The sequence below is a fragment of the Canis lupus genome, chromosome 6 (genome assembly GCF_003254725.2).
Source record: "Canis lupus dingo isolate Sandy chromosome 6, ASM325472v2, whole genome shotgun sequence".
Lineage (NCBI taxonomy): Eukaryota > Metazoa > Chordata > Mammalia > Carnivora > Canidae > Canis > Canis lupus.
Window position 1 is genome coordinate 38,308,314 of NC_064248.1, and position 18,189 is coordinate 38,326,502.

Sequence of the window (18,189 nt, forward strand, 5' to 3'; positions counted from 1 at the left end):
AGCCGCGCCAGCCAGCGTCTACACTCTACATGCTCTTTATTACAAGACTACCGAGCATACGTGGAAAATTCATCATCCAGGAACTACATCTAAAGCACAAATATTTGAAAAAAAGAGAAGAAAACAGATTCATTAAATTATAGGATTAAATCATTGACCGAATAGAAAATTTATATAATAAAGCCAGAAAAAAAGTTGTAAAATATAGTTTACAATAATTATTCACATTCAAGGCTGTACATCAATACATACAACAACGTGGCCCCAAACATGAATTCAATCCAAATAATTCATATATTAGATTTTAAATAACACAGACTGAACTAGAGGCCAACAACAGCCGGCAAATAACCTTATATAAGAATAAAAATACAAAAGTGTATATCCTAATATCATTGCATTATTTGTTTTCATAAGTTTTAAATTTTTGCTTTGCCTGTACATCACAGTTACAGCTACAGACCAGGTAGAGAATTTTACACATGTTCTAACTGACTGCCACCAACCTGAAAGACAGCTAACACACTACTGATTCATCCTATTTTGTGTTAAGGAACAGCTACAGCAGCTCTAAATACTGGAAAAATTTATTTTTGTCAATGTCCAATCAAACTTCTGGTGAGGACAGAGGCTTTTCACCAGCAAAACGACCCCGATTCGGAAGTCATCCTGCCAGGCGGGTTGGACTAGGGTGGATCACACACTATAAAAAAGGTCTGCCTCTTGTAAAAAATGTTCTCTGTACACAAAGTCTGGTGCTTCCTCATACTGAAGAAGTGGGTTCTGGGGACAATTCAGGTTTACGTGTGGCCTGTTCAGGTGCCCATCGAGCTGTCTTCAGCTACAGACAGGCCCACTCTGTGGGCACAGCTCCCTTCTCCAGACCAGTGCTCCCAGGCAGCCCTGGGCCAGCAGCCTGCACCACCCCAGACACTTGGGGGGCAACTCCTGACTTAAGGCACTTGCCAGCAGGCCGCCTAAGAGGGAAGTGCCACACCCACTCGAGTCACCATCAGTTCCAGAGCTTTGGATGAAGAGACTGTGTTAAAATGTACATGGCAACATCCCTAAGAACAGTACCTTCATCATACTCTGGCAAGGGAGTGAGCACCCTCAGTCTGAGGACCACCCTGGGGGACAGGGGACCTGGGTTGTCAGAGGAGGGCAGGAAATCCAATTCTGCACAACCCAGCCAAAATCTTGGCAGACTCAAGTGACACTGAGCATGGCCCCTAATAAATCTCACACACCTCTCCCCTCAGCATCAATGGACCCCAAACTCAAGTGAGAGATTAGGAATGAAACCAAATTGGGTGGTCTGGGTTTGAAGACGGCCAGACAGCCTGCAACACGGTGAGGGAGGGCAGGGGAGAAGCCCTGAAACCCACGCGGGCCCGCACACTTACAGCCTACAGCGGAATGCAGAGCCGCGGAGACCTTCCTACTGAGTGCCACCACCTGAAGGGCATGGGGGCAAATCAACTTCTGTAAAACCCAACTGCCTACATGGCCTCTTTTTCAAGGAGAGAATTTGCTCTTTTACTGATTCCAAATGGCCCAACGGATTTTCTGAGTCTACAAACTTAATTACAAGTCATCCACTAAGCGTGTGGCAAGGTCAGTTCAACACTTTTTATCTCTGCTGCCTGTGCGGATGCAAATTCAGTACCATTGTGGACACAGTACAAGCTTCTGAAAATATCACTGAGCACTTGAAAGCCGTAGCAGCAGGGAGGGGAAGGTAGATAACATGCAAGCATAACCAGATTCTTTCAACAAAAATAAGGAAATTAGTTTTTGGAAAAAAAGTCGGTCACAAATGGACTGCAATAAATGGTATCATTTTAGCATTATGAAAAAAAATAGGAGAGCAGTCTTATTAAAACATTCTTTGGAACACACACCTTACCAGAAACTGACTTGTTCAGAATCTGTAGGACACAACTTAGGTTCTGTACTGGAACTCTAAGCATCTAAGCATCATATCAAGACAGAGACTGACTAATACCACCTTTAACACAAATACACTCTTTGACCCAAAAACACTACTTCTAGGAATGGGGGTGAGAGGCACAGGGATCAGAGTCTCAGAGTCAAAATCAAAGATTTATGAGGATATTCATCACAGCATTATTTAAATAGTGAAAAACCAAAAAACATCTAAATGTTTTATAACAGGGAAATGGTCAGATAAATTATGATAAAATTTATAACCATTAAGCTCTACAGTCACTAAAAAGAATGTTTTTAATCATTGTTCATGACGTGGAGAAATGCAGAAGATAAATAATTGAGTGAAACAAGCTAGATGCAGAACACTAGGTGTTTCATGTTCCCAATTTAGTTAAAAAAGCAAACAAATGTGTGCAGGGGGGGGCTATACACCAAAATGTTCACAGTGGTCTCTCCTGGGTGGTAAGCCTACAGTTGATATTCTCACAAATGTTTTAGAAAGTACAGAACCACCTGGAGCTCCTGTGCCGGCACCTTGCCCTGGGGGAGTCTGTGCCACAGGGCCATCTCCCGCAATCCCTACGGGCCTGGGCCACAAATACCACAGGGCAGTAGTGGGGGCCTGGGGTAGGGCGGGTTCAGAAGAGCAGGCACCCTGCAGTGCCACCAGCCACCCCCCCCCACCCCCCCACCCCCCGTCCCCTCCACCGTCCTGGTCAGGAAACCACCCCACCTGCGCCTGGCTCCCTGGATTCCCAGAAAGGGGTGAGGTGCGGTGGGCCACCTGAGCCTGGGGAGCCACGCAGTGTGGGATTGGCCCTGCCTGGCGGGCTTGTGGTTTGGCACCTCACCTTGTCCTTGCCTTCCCTCAGTAAGACACATGGCTTCTGGGTCTGCTGAACAACAGGGCACTTTCTCCCTTTGAATGAATCACTTGTACTTCCACGTGTGCTGTGTACGCACTGGACTGACGGCCACAGCCACGTCTAAGAACGGGAGGCACCTGCATGCCGGGACAGCAGCTCTAAGGACAAGCTGGATAAAACTAAAGGTGACACGAACAAGCACGGGGCAGGAAGAGTATTATGTGCCTTAAAAAATAAAAAGGGAAAGGAGGCTCCGAGAGGAGAAAGATGGCCTAGGGAGGGCTCAGCTGTCGCTGGCTTGGGCAAGGGCAGTCCCTTCAGCTCTGTTGGCTGCCAGCTGAAGCCTGAGCCCCTCATTCTCTGGTTTCGGAGGTTAAGATGGAACTGGTGGGTGAAGCCTGGGAGGTAGTGGCGCCGTGCAGGGGGAAGAATGCAATGGAAGCTGCGTCCCTCCCAGAGCAGCTCAGCTGAGGGCTCCTGTTACAGCCCAACGCCAGCTCTGCTTGCCAGCTCTGCCCAGGTCCCTGTAACCAGATCCCAGAAAGAACAGTGGGCAAGAGCGGGCCCCCAACTCTCCCAACTGCATGCCCACGGACACCGGTGTTCTGAGAAAAGTAAACGTATCAACAACATGGGGAGTAAGCTGGAAACGACCTTCCTGAAAGCCTGCGAGACTTATTGTTTGAAAAGCAGATGAACAGAGCAAGTCTTTTCAAAAGCGAGGAGAAGAGGGGAGCTTGACCTATACCCCTGGCCCAGGACAGTGTCCCGCTCCCCAGGGTTTCCCAAGAGCATGCACACATGCTCGTTTGCTCACACGCAACTCTCACAGAGCAGTGCACGAGACCCCAGTGGAAGCCACCAGAAACCTTGCCCCACCTCTGCTCCTGTGCACCCTCACCGCTTGCCCTGAGACCTCCACAGCCACACTTCCCTCCCAGGCTGACAAGGGTCACTCTTATCACTAAACCCATTTGACAAAGCATCTTTTATCTTGATTTGGACCACCTGTCAACACAGGGGGAGACGGATGGTTTGTTCGAAATACGAGACGGGTGGCAGAGTCGTCAGGGGGAATCTTTCCCGTGTGAACCTTGTGCTGGTGCCTTCGTGAAAGCCTGAAGGAAACCGCACAGTTGTTCATCCCCCAGAGGCAGAGAGACGTGCCTGTGAGGAACTTGCAAGCAGTAGTGCCTCCTTCCCTCCCACCTGGACTGCGGACTGCCCTCCAGGGACAACATGGGCAGGAAGAGGAACGCCGAGCCCACCAGGCCCACAGCCATCCTATGTCCAGGGAGCAGCAAAGAAATCAAAGGACTGGTAAATCCTGGACCTGCTGCAGTATACAGCATTGTGCCACCTCTGCAAGGTGAAAGGCAGGCAGCCTGAAAGTAGAGGGGGTGAGCGGCCTGGGTGCTCGGTCTCCAGTGTGGCGTTCCTACCCCTTGTGCAAGGTGAGCAACATTTTCTTCCGGGCAAGGTCCACATCTCGATGGAGATAAATGACCTGGCAGCATGAGAAGGTTTCCAGACTTTCACTGTGGAGACGTAAACGTGCTGGGAGACCACAGGCACCCGGAGTCCCTCAGCCCCAGCAAACTGCTCTGGGGTGGGGGGATCTGCATGTTCCACCCTCTAAGCACTCAAGAGGCGCTCACCAGGCAGCACCCCTCCACGTGGGGGACGCAGGCCCAGTCTGCCCTGCTGCCGTGGCCTCACACGGAGCAGGGCACCGCCTTATCTCCTAGCACAACCGGGTGCCCACCTTGGACAGTACCTTTTCCAGGCCCGAGCTTGCTTTCTAGCTCTGTAAAACCACCCCGCTCAGAGGGACATTCAATCCCAAAGCCCGCTGGCACCCTCCAACCCCAGCAGCGGCCTGGTAGTGCACCCCAACAGCCCGCTCCATATCTCCCCACCTGGAGCCTGCCCGATACACACAAGGCATGGAGTGTGCACAGCCACAGAGATCTCACAGCCAGAGCTATGCAAGAAGGTGAGCGAGGGACCCTGGTGGGGCACAGGGGGCAGCAAGTAGGGACACAAGAAAAGGAGCACACAGACCTAAGCCAGGAACCCTCCCACCCCAAAAAGATGGATGCCACCCTCGGCAGAGGTGCACACAGCTCCCTGCCGACGGGTTCTGGGAGGCACATGCCCCTCCCCTCCGCCACAGGAGGACTGGCCGGCAGGTGACCAGGGCATGTGGTGCAGAGCTGGTGACTCAAGTCTGTTCCACTCGCCCGGGCAGGAATTAGGCAGACGTGCGTGGCGCTGGGTCCCCATGGCAAGGACAGCTTGGGGAGCCTCCACAGAGCACAGAGAGCAAGCAAAGCAACCCTGAATTCCTTTTCGTTATTGGTTTTGTTCTTTGTGTGGTTGGGCATTTTTTTCTTTTCTTTTAAATAAAAAAGCTGCAAGGTTCCGCCGTCTGCATCCCCCTTGAGATGGCTGGCAGGTGGTCTGGAAGTGTCCCGGAGGGCGGCGAGCCACGCTGGGGCACGTGTCCTGGCAGCTAGTGCAGCAGCCGTGGACGTGTCACTGCACGGCGGCATCTGGGTGGCTCTGGTTTCTGTGTCTCCACACTTCCTGGATCTTTTTGCACCATTTGTGAGCATTCCCACTCGGGTCCATCAGGTAATACGTCCTGTTTGGCTGTGGAGACAGAGATGGTTTAATGATCCTGGGGGCAAGGGGTGTCCCGCCAAGACCACCACCCTCTGGCGGCCACTGTGGGCACTTGTGGAAGCACACAAGTGTGTGTAGGCCTTATATGTGCAGGCAAGGACCTAGAGATCTCTTAAGTCACCCCTAAACTGACAAACAAGCACAAGTGACCCCGGCTCAGCTCAGGGGTGCGCTGTGAGTGTGGAGCCCCCGGGACAGGAGATTAAGGGGGAGATAACTGCCTGTAGAGGAGAGCCCGCAGAGACAAACTCACCGTGTGCACAAAGAAGGTTTTAAAGTTCTTGGCCTCTGGTCGGAGTTCTTGTGACCATGGAATTTCACCTTTCAGGACTTTGTTGACAGGATCCACATAATACAAGTGTGGCCCTTCTGTGAGCAGTAACTGTCGTCGTCGTGCAAACAAGCCCTATGCAAAACAAAAGGACCCTGTCTGTCAGGACTCAGAAGTGGGTACAGACTGCACCTACCGCTCCCTTGGAGGCCAGCCATCAGAGCAGCCCAGGGCATGGGGACCAGCGCCTGTCAACTCGCCTGGGACTTGGCCTCCTCCCATGGACCCGGCCTCTCAGATCAGAGAGGAGCAGAATGCAGCACCCAGCCTGCCTGGCCTTAGTGAGCTGGGTCCCAATGTCCCCACTGGGGTCTGTGTCCCTCCACTGCCACAGAGGGGAGCGGCAGCACAGGCAGGCAAACCCAAGCGCTTGGCCTAGCCTGCTGGGGACAGTGAGGGTACCACTCATGACCTCTGTTCCAGGGAGGTGGGGCCCGGGCAGCGTGTGTGTCCCACCAGGAACAGAGGCCTGGGGCCTGAATTTAGAAGGGCCTGTGTTGGCAAAGGGAGAACGTATGTGAGTCTGATAGTTTTCACACAATCAATCCATAAAACATAACAAACAAATAACAATTTTCAAAAACAAGTCTAATGAAGTAAAAGACAACTTGCTAGGATATCAAAACCCCGGTCTCAAGACAGAAACGAGAGAGTGTATTTTTATTTTACCACAGCCTTCCTGTGTGGTTTCAAACAGCTTCCCCTGAGTGGCTCAAGCCTTCCTTAGCCGTCAAATCTAGAAATTATCTTTCAGAGAAAGGGAAGCAAGAGCAAGGATGCATGCATAGCAAGGTCAGCGGGCACCCGAGGTGGAAGGCCAGATCCCGAGGCGGCTGAGGGGAGACAGATGTTCGGCAGGTGCTGGCGGGAGCTGACTTACCTTTCGCTTATCTACGGGACCCATCTTTAGTATTAAGTTATTTTCTACAAACTGGTGCCTATAAAAAGAAGGAAACAAGAGATACTCAAGTGAGTCGGGGACAGAAACTCTCCAAGTGAATGAACTTCCTGAGGGCATCTGCGAGCCTTGCTCAAACCCCTCCTGTCACAGCCCTGACTCGCTCCAGGAACTCAGGAGGCCCCAAGTTCATGGAGCATGCAGGTGGCCACTGCTCTAGAGCATTCAGTTGTGGGATGCGGACCAGCGTCGACACACGTGAGCACCGTCACCTGCTGCCACCTCTGGCTGGGCAGCATTTGCGCAGCAGTAGAAAGGCGGTGGCAAGGTGACACACACCCTCCTTGATTTGAACAAAGCTGGGGTGAGCACAGAGCCCCTGAAAGTGCGGGGGCCGCTGAGAGTCAACCTCAGGACACAGACTGCTGGCCACGTGCTACCCAAGCCTAGGCCCCCCAATCCGATGCTCAGAAACCACCATGCAGCTGAGAATCACGGGTCCCGGAAAGACCCATACTGGACTCGGTTTAAAAACACCTTCTTTGGTGTTTTTACGACAGTAAGAGAGCACTCCTACTCAAATACGGCAGGAACTTGGAGGAGAAAGCTAGGAACACAGCTTGACTTCGTGTATGTTTTTAGCAAGTATACTTCACTTTGACTCCTAGGAGTATAAAAGAGGTTGTTTTAATGTCTTCGGGTTCTTGCTTTTGGTTCAAATGAAGAGTTACTAGTTTATGCTCCATCTGGCTTTACCAAATTTCCTAGTCTGAGGATCTACTGTAGACCACAATGTCTTATGTTTGCAAAGTCATAAGATAACTGTCGCCTCACACACACTCACACAAGTGGTGACAGTTTACCACTTCAGTATCTGAGTGCAGCCACAGGGGACCCAGGGCGCATGCAAGAAGACTGGCTGAGCTGGTGAGTTCTCACTCAGCTTTCCTGGCCCTGGGGTCTGCCCAGGCTACCCCAGCCAGACCCCTGCCGGCTTCAGAACCCATGGAGGCCCCACCCCCAAGCACTCAGCCTACTTGTGAGTGGACATGGCAGCATATGGATTTTGAAAACTAAAAAGAATTTGAACAAAAACGTGCTATATGAGAAAAGGTACAAAAAAAAAAAAAAGAAAAGGTACAATATCTCACTCTCAGAGGTACTTAAAAACCAAACCAACAAACAAAAACAAGATGTGAAACAAAGAGAAAAACATTCAGAAGATTTTTGAAAGGCAGATAGAACGATCTGCAGCACAGAAACACACAGATCGTACAGAAAGCCTCTTCTAACCAAGCCCTACTGTGGAAGAGCTGGATGTGTAGTAAAGAACCACAAACTAATCATAAGGGGGAGACTTGAATTAAACTGTACTGAGGGCGGAGGGCTGGGGTGGGGCTCAATTTCAGCTCAGGCTTGTGAAAGATGCCACCGCCACGCCCTCCCGGCAGTCAGGCCCCTGGGGCTGATGGCACCACAGCACCAAGAAAGCCTGGCAGACAGGTAAGGAAAGAAGAGGCCTCACGGCGTCTTTGCAGCCTCAAGTAGTCTGACATGAGAGACAGGATACGATATTAAATTAACAGGACATTCTGGTTTTCCCTGAGCTTGAGAAACCAGGGAAGATTTTTCTTGGACAGTTTACACGGAGTCCAGTTCACTGGCCGCCCCAAAGTGACCCCCAACTCCCAGCAAGGGAAGAGCTAGAAGAGGAAGGAGGAGTGACTTTCTAAGCAGCAGTCACGGCAGGAGGACAAAAAGCACCTCCAACTACAAAACCACCCCCATGAACAAGGAGGAGGCTGGAGAGGTCTTCCGCAAACACAGCCCACAGAGTTAACGTCTGCACGCCGCAGAGCACATGCAAAGTGACAGGAAAGGCTTAAAGCTTCAACAGAAAACTGAGCAAAGTATACAAACTAGAAATTCCCCAAGAGGAAGTGATCCCAAAATTCTCAATGGCTCTCAGTAAACAAAACTGAGCCGCCCTTCTTGCATGCCCTACTGGGGTGCCCCAGTCCGCGCCTGCTCAGCACCAGCACCTGTGGCTCTGAACTTACGACTCGCCGAAAAACAATCTGGAGATGATGTATTGAGAAGCAATCCCACTCCCAACAATCTATCCTCAGGAAGTAAAGAAAAATGAAGACTAGGGCACAAATATCCACAACAGTATTCTTTATACCAGCAAAACTGAAACCACAGCAATGGCTCAGCAACAGAACATTCTGGCACTGCAGGGAAGCAGGCAAGCCCCTTTCCTGTCCCTGCAGTGAGGACCCCACTGACAGACCCCAGCCGCACCGTGGGCGGACCAGGAGGCCCTCAGTCCTGGTCACACACACATAAGCGCAGCCCCCGCACTCTTCCCCAAGAGGCATGGAGGCCGCAGGGAGGCTACTGGTGTCCCGGATGGTGAAAGCCTAGCGGGGACTCCTGACTGGATCCAGTGGCTGGGGTAAAATAAACCGAGGCAAGATGCAGAGAGGCTCAAAGCTCCATTATTAGCACAAACAGCACAATCCAGTCATGCAGTGCACTCACCGATTAGCTTACACAGGCTAATCACTTTGAATTTACTTCACTCCCCTGAAAATGCACCCCCCCCCCGCCCACCAGCCACCTCTTCCTCGTTGGCAAGTGGTAGATGTTGTCTGAAGACTCTGAGCCAAAACCAGACCTGAGTCAGAGACTCTCAAGACTGTGGTTAGCAGGCAGGTCACCAAAGCCCCGCTTCACACACAGGCGACACTCACCATCAGCTCTGTGCAGAAGTCCAAGCGGGCTTGCCCAGATGGGTGACAGTGTCGAGATACTCCTTCTTCCTGATTCCAAAGCCAGGGTTCTTTCCTCCTCACCCTATCCCACAAGCAAACCCCAGACCCCAAGATCATTCTGGAGGATGCAAGCCTGAGGCCATTTCAGAGCAGTCACTCCCAGGGGAGCCAAGCAAGGCTGCCAGAATGCCGATGTGGCTCTTCTGACCACCTCAGGAAGGCTCTCCATGCTGGGCTTTGACACAGGTAAAGGAACAAGTGATTGGAGCCAGTTTGCTCTAAAACGCCAGCTCTTGGGACTCCTTTACATTCTTTAATCTTTATGGAAGATCCCAAAGGAATTTCCTTTACTGGGGTTATACCCACTGATATTCATGTAGGAGAAATTAAAATGGAGATATTTTCAAATATTTATTTAATTCATTAAAAATCAAAAACAGCCCCATAACATACTAAATAACATTTTTATTCAAGAGTAACTTTTTTCCAAAACAAAGATAATTAATGTGAAGCATGACCCTGTTGTACATTTTGTAAATCTCCTAAACAGGTGGTTTCACAGAAGACAGCTGGGCACGCCTAGTGGCCTCCGCCATCACTCTGTGTGCTTTCCAGGCTGAAGCACAAGAAACCAGCCTCACTTGGGCAAGGAGCTAGAAAAGGGAGGAGTGCCTGTAAAAGCATTTTCAGAGAGTGATGGGCATTCTTCTCTGATAACGCGCCCAAGCTCAACAAGTGGAGCTCCTTCACGGTCCACTGCCACACGGAATCTGAGTCCCCATGATGGATTTTTCACACTATGGGACATTAAAATTCATCAGTCCACCTGGCACTTTGAATAGCTCTGTCACCCAGCAGTCACCCGGAAGATGGTGGTTTGCTGAGTCACGGAAATCCTCCCAATGCTGACAAACTTTGTTCCACGATTATCAACAAATCAACTTGTTGCCATCACTATCTCCTCAAAAAGAGTCTTTAGTTGCTGGGAAGATGTCAAACTTACAGTGAGGGATAAAGTTTTCCAAAATCCTAATTTCAATTTTTATCACTGGTGACAAATACTGGCAGTTGTTTGTCTTAAAGTGACAGACTCATTCCACTCATTTTCCAGAAAAAACGGCCAAACAGCCAAGTCTGAATAACCAGTTTGCCAGTAAAACTCTGCAGTGAAAACAGTCTTCCATGCATAGAGCAGCTGGCCAGCTCCCAACACCAGCACTTTACTTGAGATAACTCACATTTGGGTTGGCAGCAGAGATGCTTCCTGCACACTTTGCATTTCATTCAGACTACTAATAAAATCAGTAATTTTTCATGACCATTCCTCAGTGAGACCAGTTTTTTTTCTCCCGGTGTAGGGATGGCTGTGGTCTGTGAGATCCCAGGGGCTCCAGCAATGCTTGGTACCACAACCTGGACTCACGATCTGGCACCTGTGGTTTACCTACCACTGTGTCTGTACCACCGGTGCACTGCTCAACACATTTGTTCCAGAACAAGCAGTGAGGCTCAAAAGAAGCACTTCAGGCAGACCCCATGCCTGAGAAGGTGCATGCAGCTGACACTGTCTGCTTTAAGCCACTCTTACTGTTGTCTCTCTCCTGGGCACAATGGTGATTCTAACAGAAAAACTGACTGCACCAGTTGCAGAAGAGGCAACCTTCCCAAACGGTGAGATCACTGTAGTAGGTGCTGGACAAGTTGGTATGGTGTGTGCCATCAGCATTTTGGGAAAGTCTCTGACTGATGAACTTGCCCTTGTGGATGTTTTGGAAGATAAACTCAAAGGAGAAATGATGGGTCTGCAACATGGGAGCTTATTTCTTCAGACAGCTAAAACTGTGGCAGAGAGAGGTTACTCTGTAACTGTCGACTCCAGGGTTGTGGTGGTAACTGTGGCACATCTCCCCTCCCTACCCCCATAGGAAGGAGAGGGCCGACTCGGTCTGGTGCAAAGGAATGTCAGTGTCTTCAAATCCACTGTTCATGGTCCCAGGTGTGAGTGACTGTGGTTTCCAATCCAGTGGATAGTTTCATATATGTGACCTGGAAACTAAGTGGACTACCTGAGCACCGTGTGATTGGAAGAGTATAATCTGGATTCTCTTAGATTTCACTATCTCATGGCTGAAAAACTTGGCATTCATCCCAGCAGCTGCCATGGATGGATTTTGGGAGAACATGGCGACTCAAGAGTGGCTGTGTGGAGTGAATGTGGCAGGCGTTTCTGCTCAGGAACTGAATCCAGGAATGGTGATAGATGATGACAGTGAAAATTAGAAGGGAGTACATATGATGGTGGTTGAAAGTGCCTATGAGGCTATCAAACTAAAAGGACATACCAAAAAAAAATAAATAAATAAAAATAAAAGGACATACCAAAGGCACTACTGGATTAATTATGGCTGATCTTACTGATCCATACGGAAACTATCCAGGATTCATCCTGGGACAACAATGGTGCAGGGAATTTGTGGCATGAGAAGGAAGTCTTCCTGAGCCATCTGTGTATTCTGAATGCCTGGGGATTAACCAGTGTGATCAACCAGAAGCTGAAGGATGATGAACCTGCTCAGCTCAAGAAACATGCAGACACCTCGAGGGACCTCCAGAAAGACCTAAAGGCCTATGACTTCCAGCTTCTAGGCTGTAGAGATTTCAACACTACAGTGATTAACTGTGATCCTCTAGTTTTCATCCATATGCATGGACCGCGGTTCGCTTTTCTCTTCCTAAATATGAGAATCTGGGCTCACAGACTTGAAGCCCACACTGTTCAATGCTTGCAGTATGAGCCGTATCTGATTTATCTACTCAAGGCAAAAGTGCAACGTGGCCAGAGGGATGCCAACTCATTCCTAGTGTCTGCAGCCACGTCTTTACCTGGGGAGCTGCTGTGCCAGGGCCCGTGGCAGTGCCGGGGCTCCTCGCCTCGAATGTCACCCGGCAGGTACTCTGCCTTGTCAACAGCTCAACACTCCTTGGCTTCCAAGTTGTCACATGCACTTCGCCAGCCTGGACAACGTAACTTCTCTGTAAGATGCCACAGCAGCTTTGTAAGTTTGGCTTTTTTTTTTTTTTTTTTTTTTTGTAAGTTTGGCTTTGAAAGAGGTCCTCATGTGTCCATGTACAATGAGCAATTCCTCTACTGTTAAAACTCTTTTGGCGCTGCAGCTCCGCCAGCACGGTAACAGTACGCGAAACCACCTCATTTCACAGGTGTGCATGGAGGCACAGACATCCATGCTTCTGAGGGGCGGAGGGCCATGGCCTGGTGAGCTCCACACCTACGGTTCTGCCCAGGCTCCTGGGGCAGGCCCCTCCCTTCCATGTGGCAGGGTGCTCTCTTCCAGGCAGGGCTGCCTCCTCCTCACCCTCAGACATGGAGGGCGGGGGGGGCAATGTGGGCTGGGAAAGCACATCTCTCTGAATCAATGATTCCCTACTTAAACTTGAAAATGTTATAAATGCCCTTTTATTTTAGAATATATCATTAAAGTCAACAGTAACAGTTTTGATAAAATTTAGAAATTCAGAAATCTTTATATTTTATTGAAGAACAAGTCAGCAGAGTGTCCTGAGGTCCTGTGGTGAGTCCACGTAGGTCTAAGGAAACTTCTGGATCTCAAAGCGAGGATTTACCAGAAGACACCAAGTTACAGCAATCATAGCAGGTGTAACTGCAGACAGCTACTAAGAGCTCCGCAGAAATACTAAGAACTCACTACGTCTCTAAAGCTGCTCATACTTAGACGGTAAACCAACTCCTGCAGAAGATTCAAAACAGACAAAGCACACAGTCCAGGAGCCTCAGAACATCATCATCACTGGCCAGTGTGCAGTCTCTAAAGCAGTACACTGCATACTCAGGGAGAACAAGGTGAGAAAGCAAGTATCCTCTTCGTGTTATCCCACTATTATTATCACGCCCTGTGGGCCGTGCATGGAGAGTCATTGTTCTAAAGAACAAAGTGCTTAACATATCTTGCCCTGGTCAAATAAGAGATGCTGTGAGCTCTTGGAAATCACCAGCTCCCAAATAGGCCTGAACCTGGAGGAAAGGGAAGAGAAGCCGGAACAAAGAGAGGGAAGGCAACGGGCCTTGATCCCACCCAGAATCCAGGCTGAAGGGCCTCAGCAAATGCCCTCAGCCAAGGCATACAGCCTTCTGGGGAGTTAGCCCATGGCTGCAGAGCAGGCCCTTCTTAGGGACCGCATCACGCACAGGCCCAGGAAGCTTCTGCACGACTCTGTGCACAGACCTGCCTGGAGCACATGGCCTGGTGGTGCTCAAACCGTTCTGACCAAAGCCCCTTGCTCCCTGCTTGGTACACAATGATACTCCTATGTGATACCACTTTAGGAAGGATAAACTCCCAAGAAGTGTAGATATTCCAGTTGGCCAACATCTAATTGTACTTTTGCTAGAGACAATAATTTCAAATGGTACGGAATCCTGGCCTCATCACCCACTACTTCTCCTCTGCACCCTGCCTCCTCCTCCTCCTCCTCCAGCCTGGTTGCCTAGCCCAGCCCTCCAACCAGTCTGCTTCTCTCTCCAACCCTTTTCCTACCCCAACATACCTCCCCACTCACCCCTGTGACAGACTTCCCTCCACCTGTGAGTCAAAAGGGAAATCATAAAAACATGTAAAGAAGGTTGTCAGGGTAGACACACTCTTTTCAACATGACCAAGATGGAAAACAGAAAACAAAAACACAGACACGTTTGGTTTTTGTAAGAATTTGCAACTTCTACACAAAAATACACACAAAACCTCAAAATGTAAACTGAAGAAAAACATTTGTGAAATATACAACAAAAATGTTCTTCCTATCCATGGCTCTTGGAGTTGATTTCAAAAATATGGAAAACGTTACAAGTAGAAAAACAGTCAAAGGACACAAAGTACCTTGAAAGAGAAGTACAAACGGCCAATGAACACAGATGTTTGCCTCAACCAGAATACAAAAGCAAATTCACGTGAGTCCATTTTAGAGCATCAAAGTGCTTAAGGGGAGGCAAGAGTACTGGGAGCCATGGGTTCTCCAGCACTGTGGACACAGAGCACTGGATCCTTACACATGCGCACCCTCACTCCACCTGCCAAGCCAGGGCTCCCCTTTACGAGAAATATCTAGGCAAGTGGGAAAACCTATGTGGGAAGGATGATTTGCAATAGTGAAAACTCTGGAATGCCCCCTTGCCTCATCAGGGGGTGGTGGTCATTTGGTCAGTGGTAAATCTACGTCAGAACATGGATGCCCGGAGGCCTGGCTCACTGAGCCCCAAGGGCTGCAGGCCTGAGAGTCTCAAACCCACTTATCCCCAGGCCCAATACTTCCAAATCCCCACTTCAAGCTGGACCTTTTGAGGGTCCTTGTTTGCAAAGCATTAATGGCAGCAAGGAACGTGTGAGGTGGCGCAGGGCCCTGGCAGGCAGTGGAGACAAAGGCCAGGTGCCCCGAGCTCTTGGTCTCCTGCTGCTCGGCTCCCACGCACACCACTCTTTTAAATGGAGTACTGCTCATGTCTATGGGTTCTTACCAAGGGTTTCCACTGGCCTGCTTCTCCAGTAACAACCTCTTCTCATCTTCGGAGAACTCTAAGTCCAGTTCAAAAGAATTAGTGTCCAGATCATGGATATACTGCTCGATGTTGCTGCCCGCCATCTGCGGCAGGCCTGCGTCCGAGGCGGACAGGGAGTGGGAGGAGGAAGACGAAGACACCTGCATACAGCCAAACTGGCTCAGGAGGTTGTCATACTGCACAGAGAAGAGGAAAGAGTGAGAGCCATGCCTGCTTTCCCTTGGGCCCCAGACCAGACCCAGCAAGCTCACACCCTGCAGGTCCCGAGGCGCCTGTGGCCGCTCTGACTCCTCCTGCACCAGATCGTGGGCCACTGAACCAAGCAGGGCTGGGTGCTTCCAGGTCAGGTCTCCCTCCTGATGGCTTGACCCTCAGTCGTCATTTCCAGGAAGGGGAGACCCAGGGCCTGGGGCCTGCTGCCTAAGAAGGAAGAGGAGGGACGAGCAGCCTTGTGAGCTCAGGAGCCTTCCTCCTTGGCCCTGTGATTCCATGTTTTCTAAGTCTGTGGCTGTCACTATGTCTTTCAATTTGATTACGATCAATTTTTTTTTTTTAAGTATCCCTTTAACTATAGCAAATAATAATTAAGCTTGACACAGTTGCCTGCTCTTCTGGGGAAACTATAAACAGTGGTAATACAAAAATTGATTTACTCACAAATGCTCCACACAGGCAGAGCCTGTGCACTCAGACACCCTTAGAGCTGGTGACGGAGCCAGAGAGCTCCCATCAAAGACCTGAGGAGGAGTGGTTGCCCTCAACAGTCTAGTCCCCTAGCTGCAGGTCCCACGCCTGAACTCCACTGCAGCCAAACTCCACTCCAAGGGAAAAGAAGCTACCAGCAATCACTGAAACCAGAGTCTGTGTGTCCTTCCAAGTCTCCTGTGCCTCCAGAAAGGCTCTGGCCTCTACCCTTGGAGGGGGGCCCCAGACCTGTCTGTCATTCCTCTCCACCCCTCTCCCACCCCGATCCTGCTCCTGCCCTCCTCACTCACTGCCAGGAGTGGCCTTTTCACTAGTGCTCACACAGCACAGACAGCAGGCTCAGCGCCACCTCACTGGCCCTGGCTGGGACTGACCCTGGTCACTCCCATGGCCCCTCATCTAAGACCTTCTGGCACAGTCTCTGCTTCTGCTTTGTGAGGACTCTCTGGGCCAAGGCCACCTCTGCTCAACATCCCAAAGTTTATACAAGCTTCCATGAGCTGTCCCTCATCCTGGCCCCAGGTGTCCCACGGGGCTGTAAGGCCAGTGAGATGGATGTCTCCATCACCTTCATTTTGAAAACAGGGAAACTGAGGCTCAGAACTGCTCCAAGACCCCAGCCTGCTAGCTAGCCACGAATTAGGACCAGTCCTCTATGTCTTTTCCAATATAGCAGCTGCCCTGCTCTGGTCTCAGAGCTGTTGGCTTCCCACCACCGCCACCGCCGGCTGGGCAATTCCTGTCTTGGGGGCTACACTGTACTGCGCCCCACGGAAAGCTCCAGATATTGGATCTCGGCTCTCTGCTCTTCAGCAGCAACTGGGATGACCCGCAGAACAAAGTGTAGGCCCAGAAAGAATGTGTGACAAGGGGTGACATTGCCAGTGTGCATCAGGCAACCCTGCATGCTGCTGCAGGACCAGGCTTTCCCTGAGGGCATCACACCTGGCATTACTCTGGGGTCCAACCGCCAGCACCACCACCAGCCACAGCAGGGGATTAGGAACACCCGAGAAAACCAAGTGCCCACTCTCTTCATTCCCTGAGCAAGACCATTTTGTTTCTTGCCCCCAGATGGAGACCCCTTCCTGCTGAAAAGGACCCTGGACTCTCTCAGGGCCTCACAGATAAGAAGATGCCCTCATAGACCGTCAACATGCACTGGACAGGAGTGCCCCCTCCTGTATCTGATACCCTCCCAGTTCAGGACTCATTTTACTGTCCAAATGGAAAGTCTGGCATAACGAGCGCTGCCTGAATACCGTCCAAGGCTTTCAAACCACTCAGCTTTGAAAGCTGAGGATGAGCAATCTAACAGGAAGCCATTAACAAATGGAGCTGGTTTTACGATGGCCACACTTGAGTAACTGAGAAGCCAGGGCTCTCAGTGCAGTAAACAGGACGAATCAGCAGGCAGAGGGCCTGCAAGAGACACTTGACCGTGCGTGCACATGGCTCCATGAAGCCGAGCCCCCTGGGTACCGAGCCCTGGGACAAGGATGGCAGGAGAGGCTGCGTAGAGCCGGCAGGCGGAGCAAGCTGCTTCCTGGGGAGGCCCCAGCCCACCCGCGCCCACCTGCCGCGGCTCAGGAAGGCCGTGAGGACCCGGGGACCACCGAGGTGGGGGAAGCAGGTCAGCGGTAAGCACAGATGGCTTTCCACATCTGGCTTCCTTTAAGTCTGGACACAAAAGATATTCTAGGACAACAAAAGGGGGGACGTGTTACTTACAACAGTGAAGTATGGGACGGAAGAAATTTGGTCTCTAAGAGGTGATACAAGCAGTCATTTTAGCTAAGCTTTGGATGAGTTTTAGGTAAAATCTAGAATTCCCTAGTCAACTAAAGTGGCACCCCCAACAGGGTAACTAGTTAGAATAAGGCCCAATGACAAGTTAAACCAAGAGAACGGACTATTGATGGTAACAGAAGCATGGGAAATCATCTTTACACAGGAGGGCTCATGGTGGAGGGTGAGAAGAAAGCACAGACCTGCCCAGGAGGTGGTCACTGACTGTGTGATGTGGGCGCATCGCAGCTCACTGCACCCCCCTGACCTCTTCTGAGTGCTCATCCTCCGTAAGGAAAACTCAAAGTTAAGACTCCAGCCTCCACCAGGCACCAAAAGCCATACGTGACCAGGGGCCATCCTTGAGGCCATATCCCTCAAGTTCAAAGCAGCAGCACCCTGGGCTTCTCTAAGACATTCCAGAATGTCTTTAGACACAGATTACAAGGCACTATCTAAAAGCAGAAGACAGAAGCCCAGGGGGACAGTATGGAGGGGGCTGCTCCCACTGGCTCCAGTCCCCCCAACCCAACGTCAGGCTCCCTCTGGGTGAACATTAACTACAGGGAATAAGAAAAGGAGACCACCCTTAC

General features: G+C 50.5%; 1 protein-coding gene across 7 annotated transcripts in view; it reads right to left on the reverse strand.

Moving 5' to 3' along the window:
- Positions 1-19: 19 nt before the first annotated feature.
- PDPK1 (3-phosphoinositide dependent protein kinase 1) overlaps positions 20-18,189 on the reverse strand; it is a 79,396-nt gene continuing 61,226 nt past the window's right edge. For all 7 annotated transcript variants that reach the window (XM_025416880.3, XM_025416878.3, XM_025416876.3 and 4 more), the window contains exons 11-14: positions 15,062-15,279; positions 6,719-6,776; positions 5,761-5,913; positions 20-5,474 (exon numbers count right to left, since the gene is read on the reverse strand). In XM_025416880.3, the coding sequence (XP_025272665.3) occupies positions 5,358-5,474; positions 5,761-5,913; positions 6,719-6,776; positions 15,062-15,279 (546 nt within the window). In that variant the 3' untranslated portion in view covers positions 20-5,357. The remainder of the gene's footprint in view (positions 5,475-5,760; positions 5,914-6,718; positions 6,777-15,061; positions 15,280-18,189) is intronic.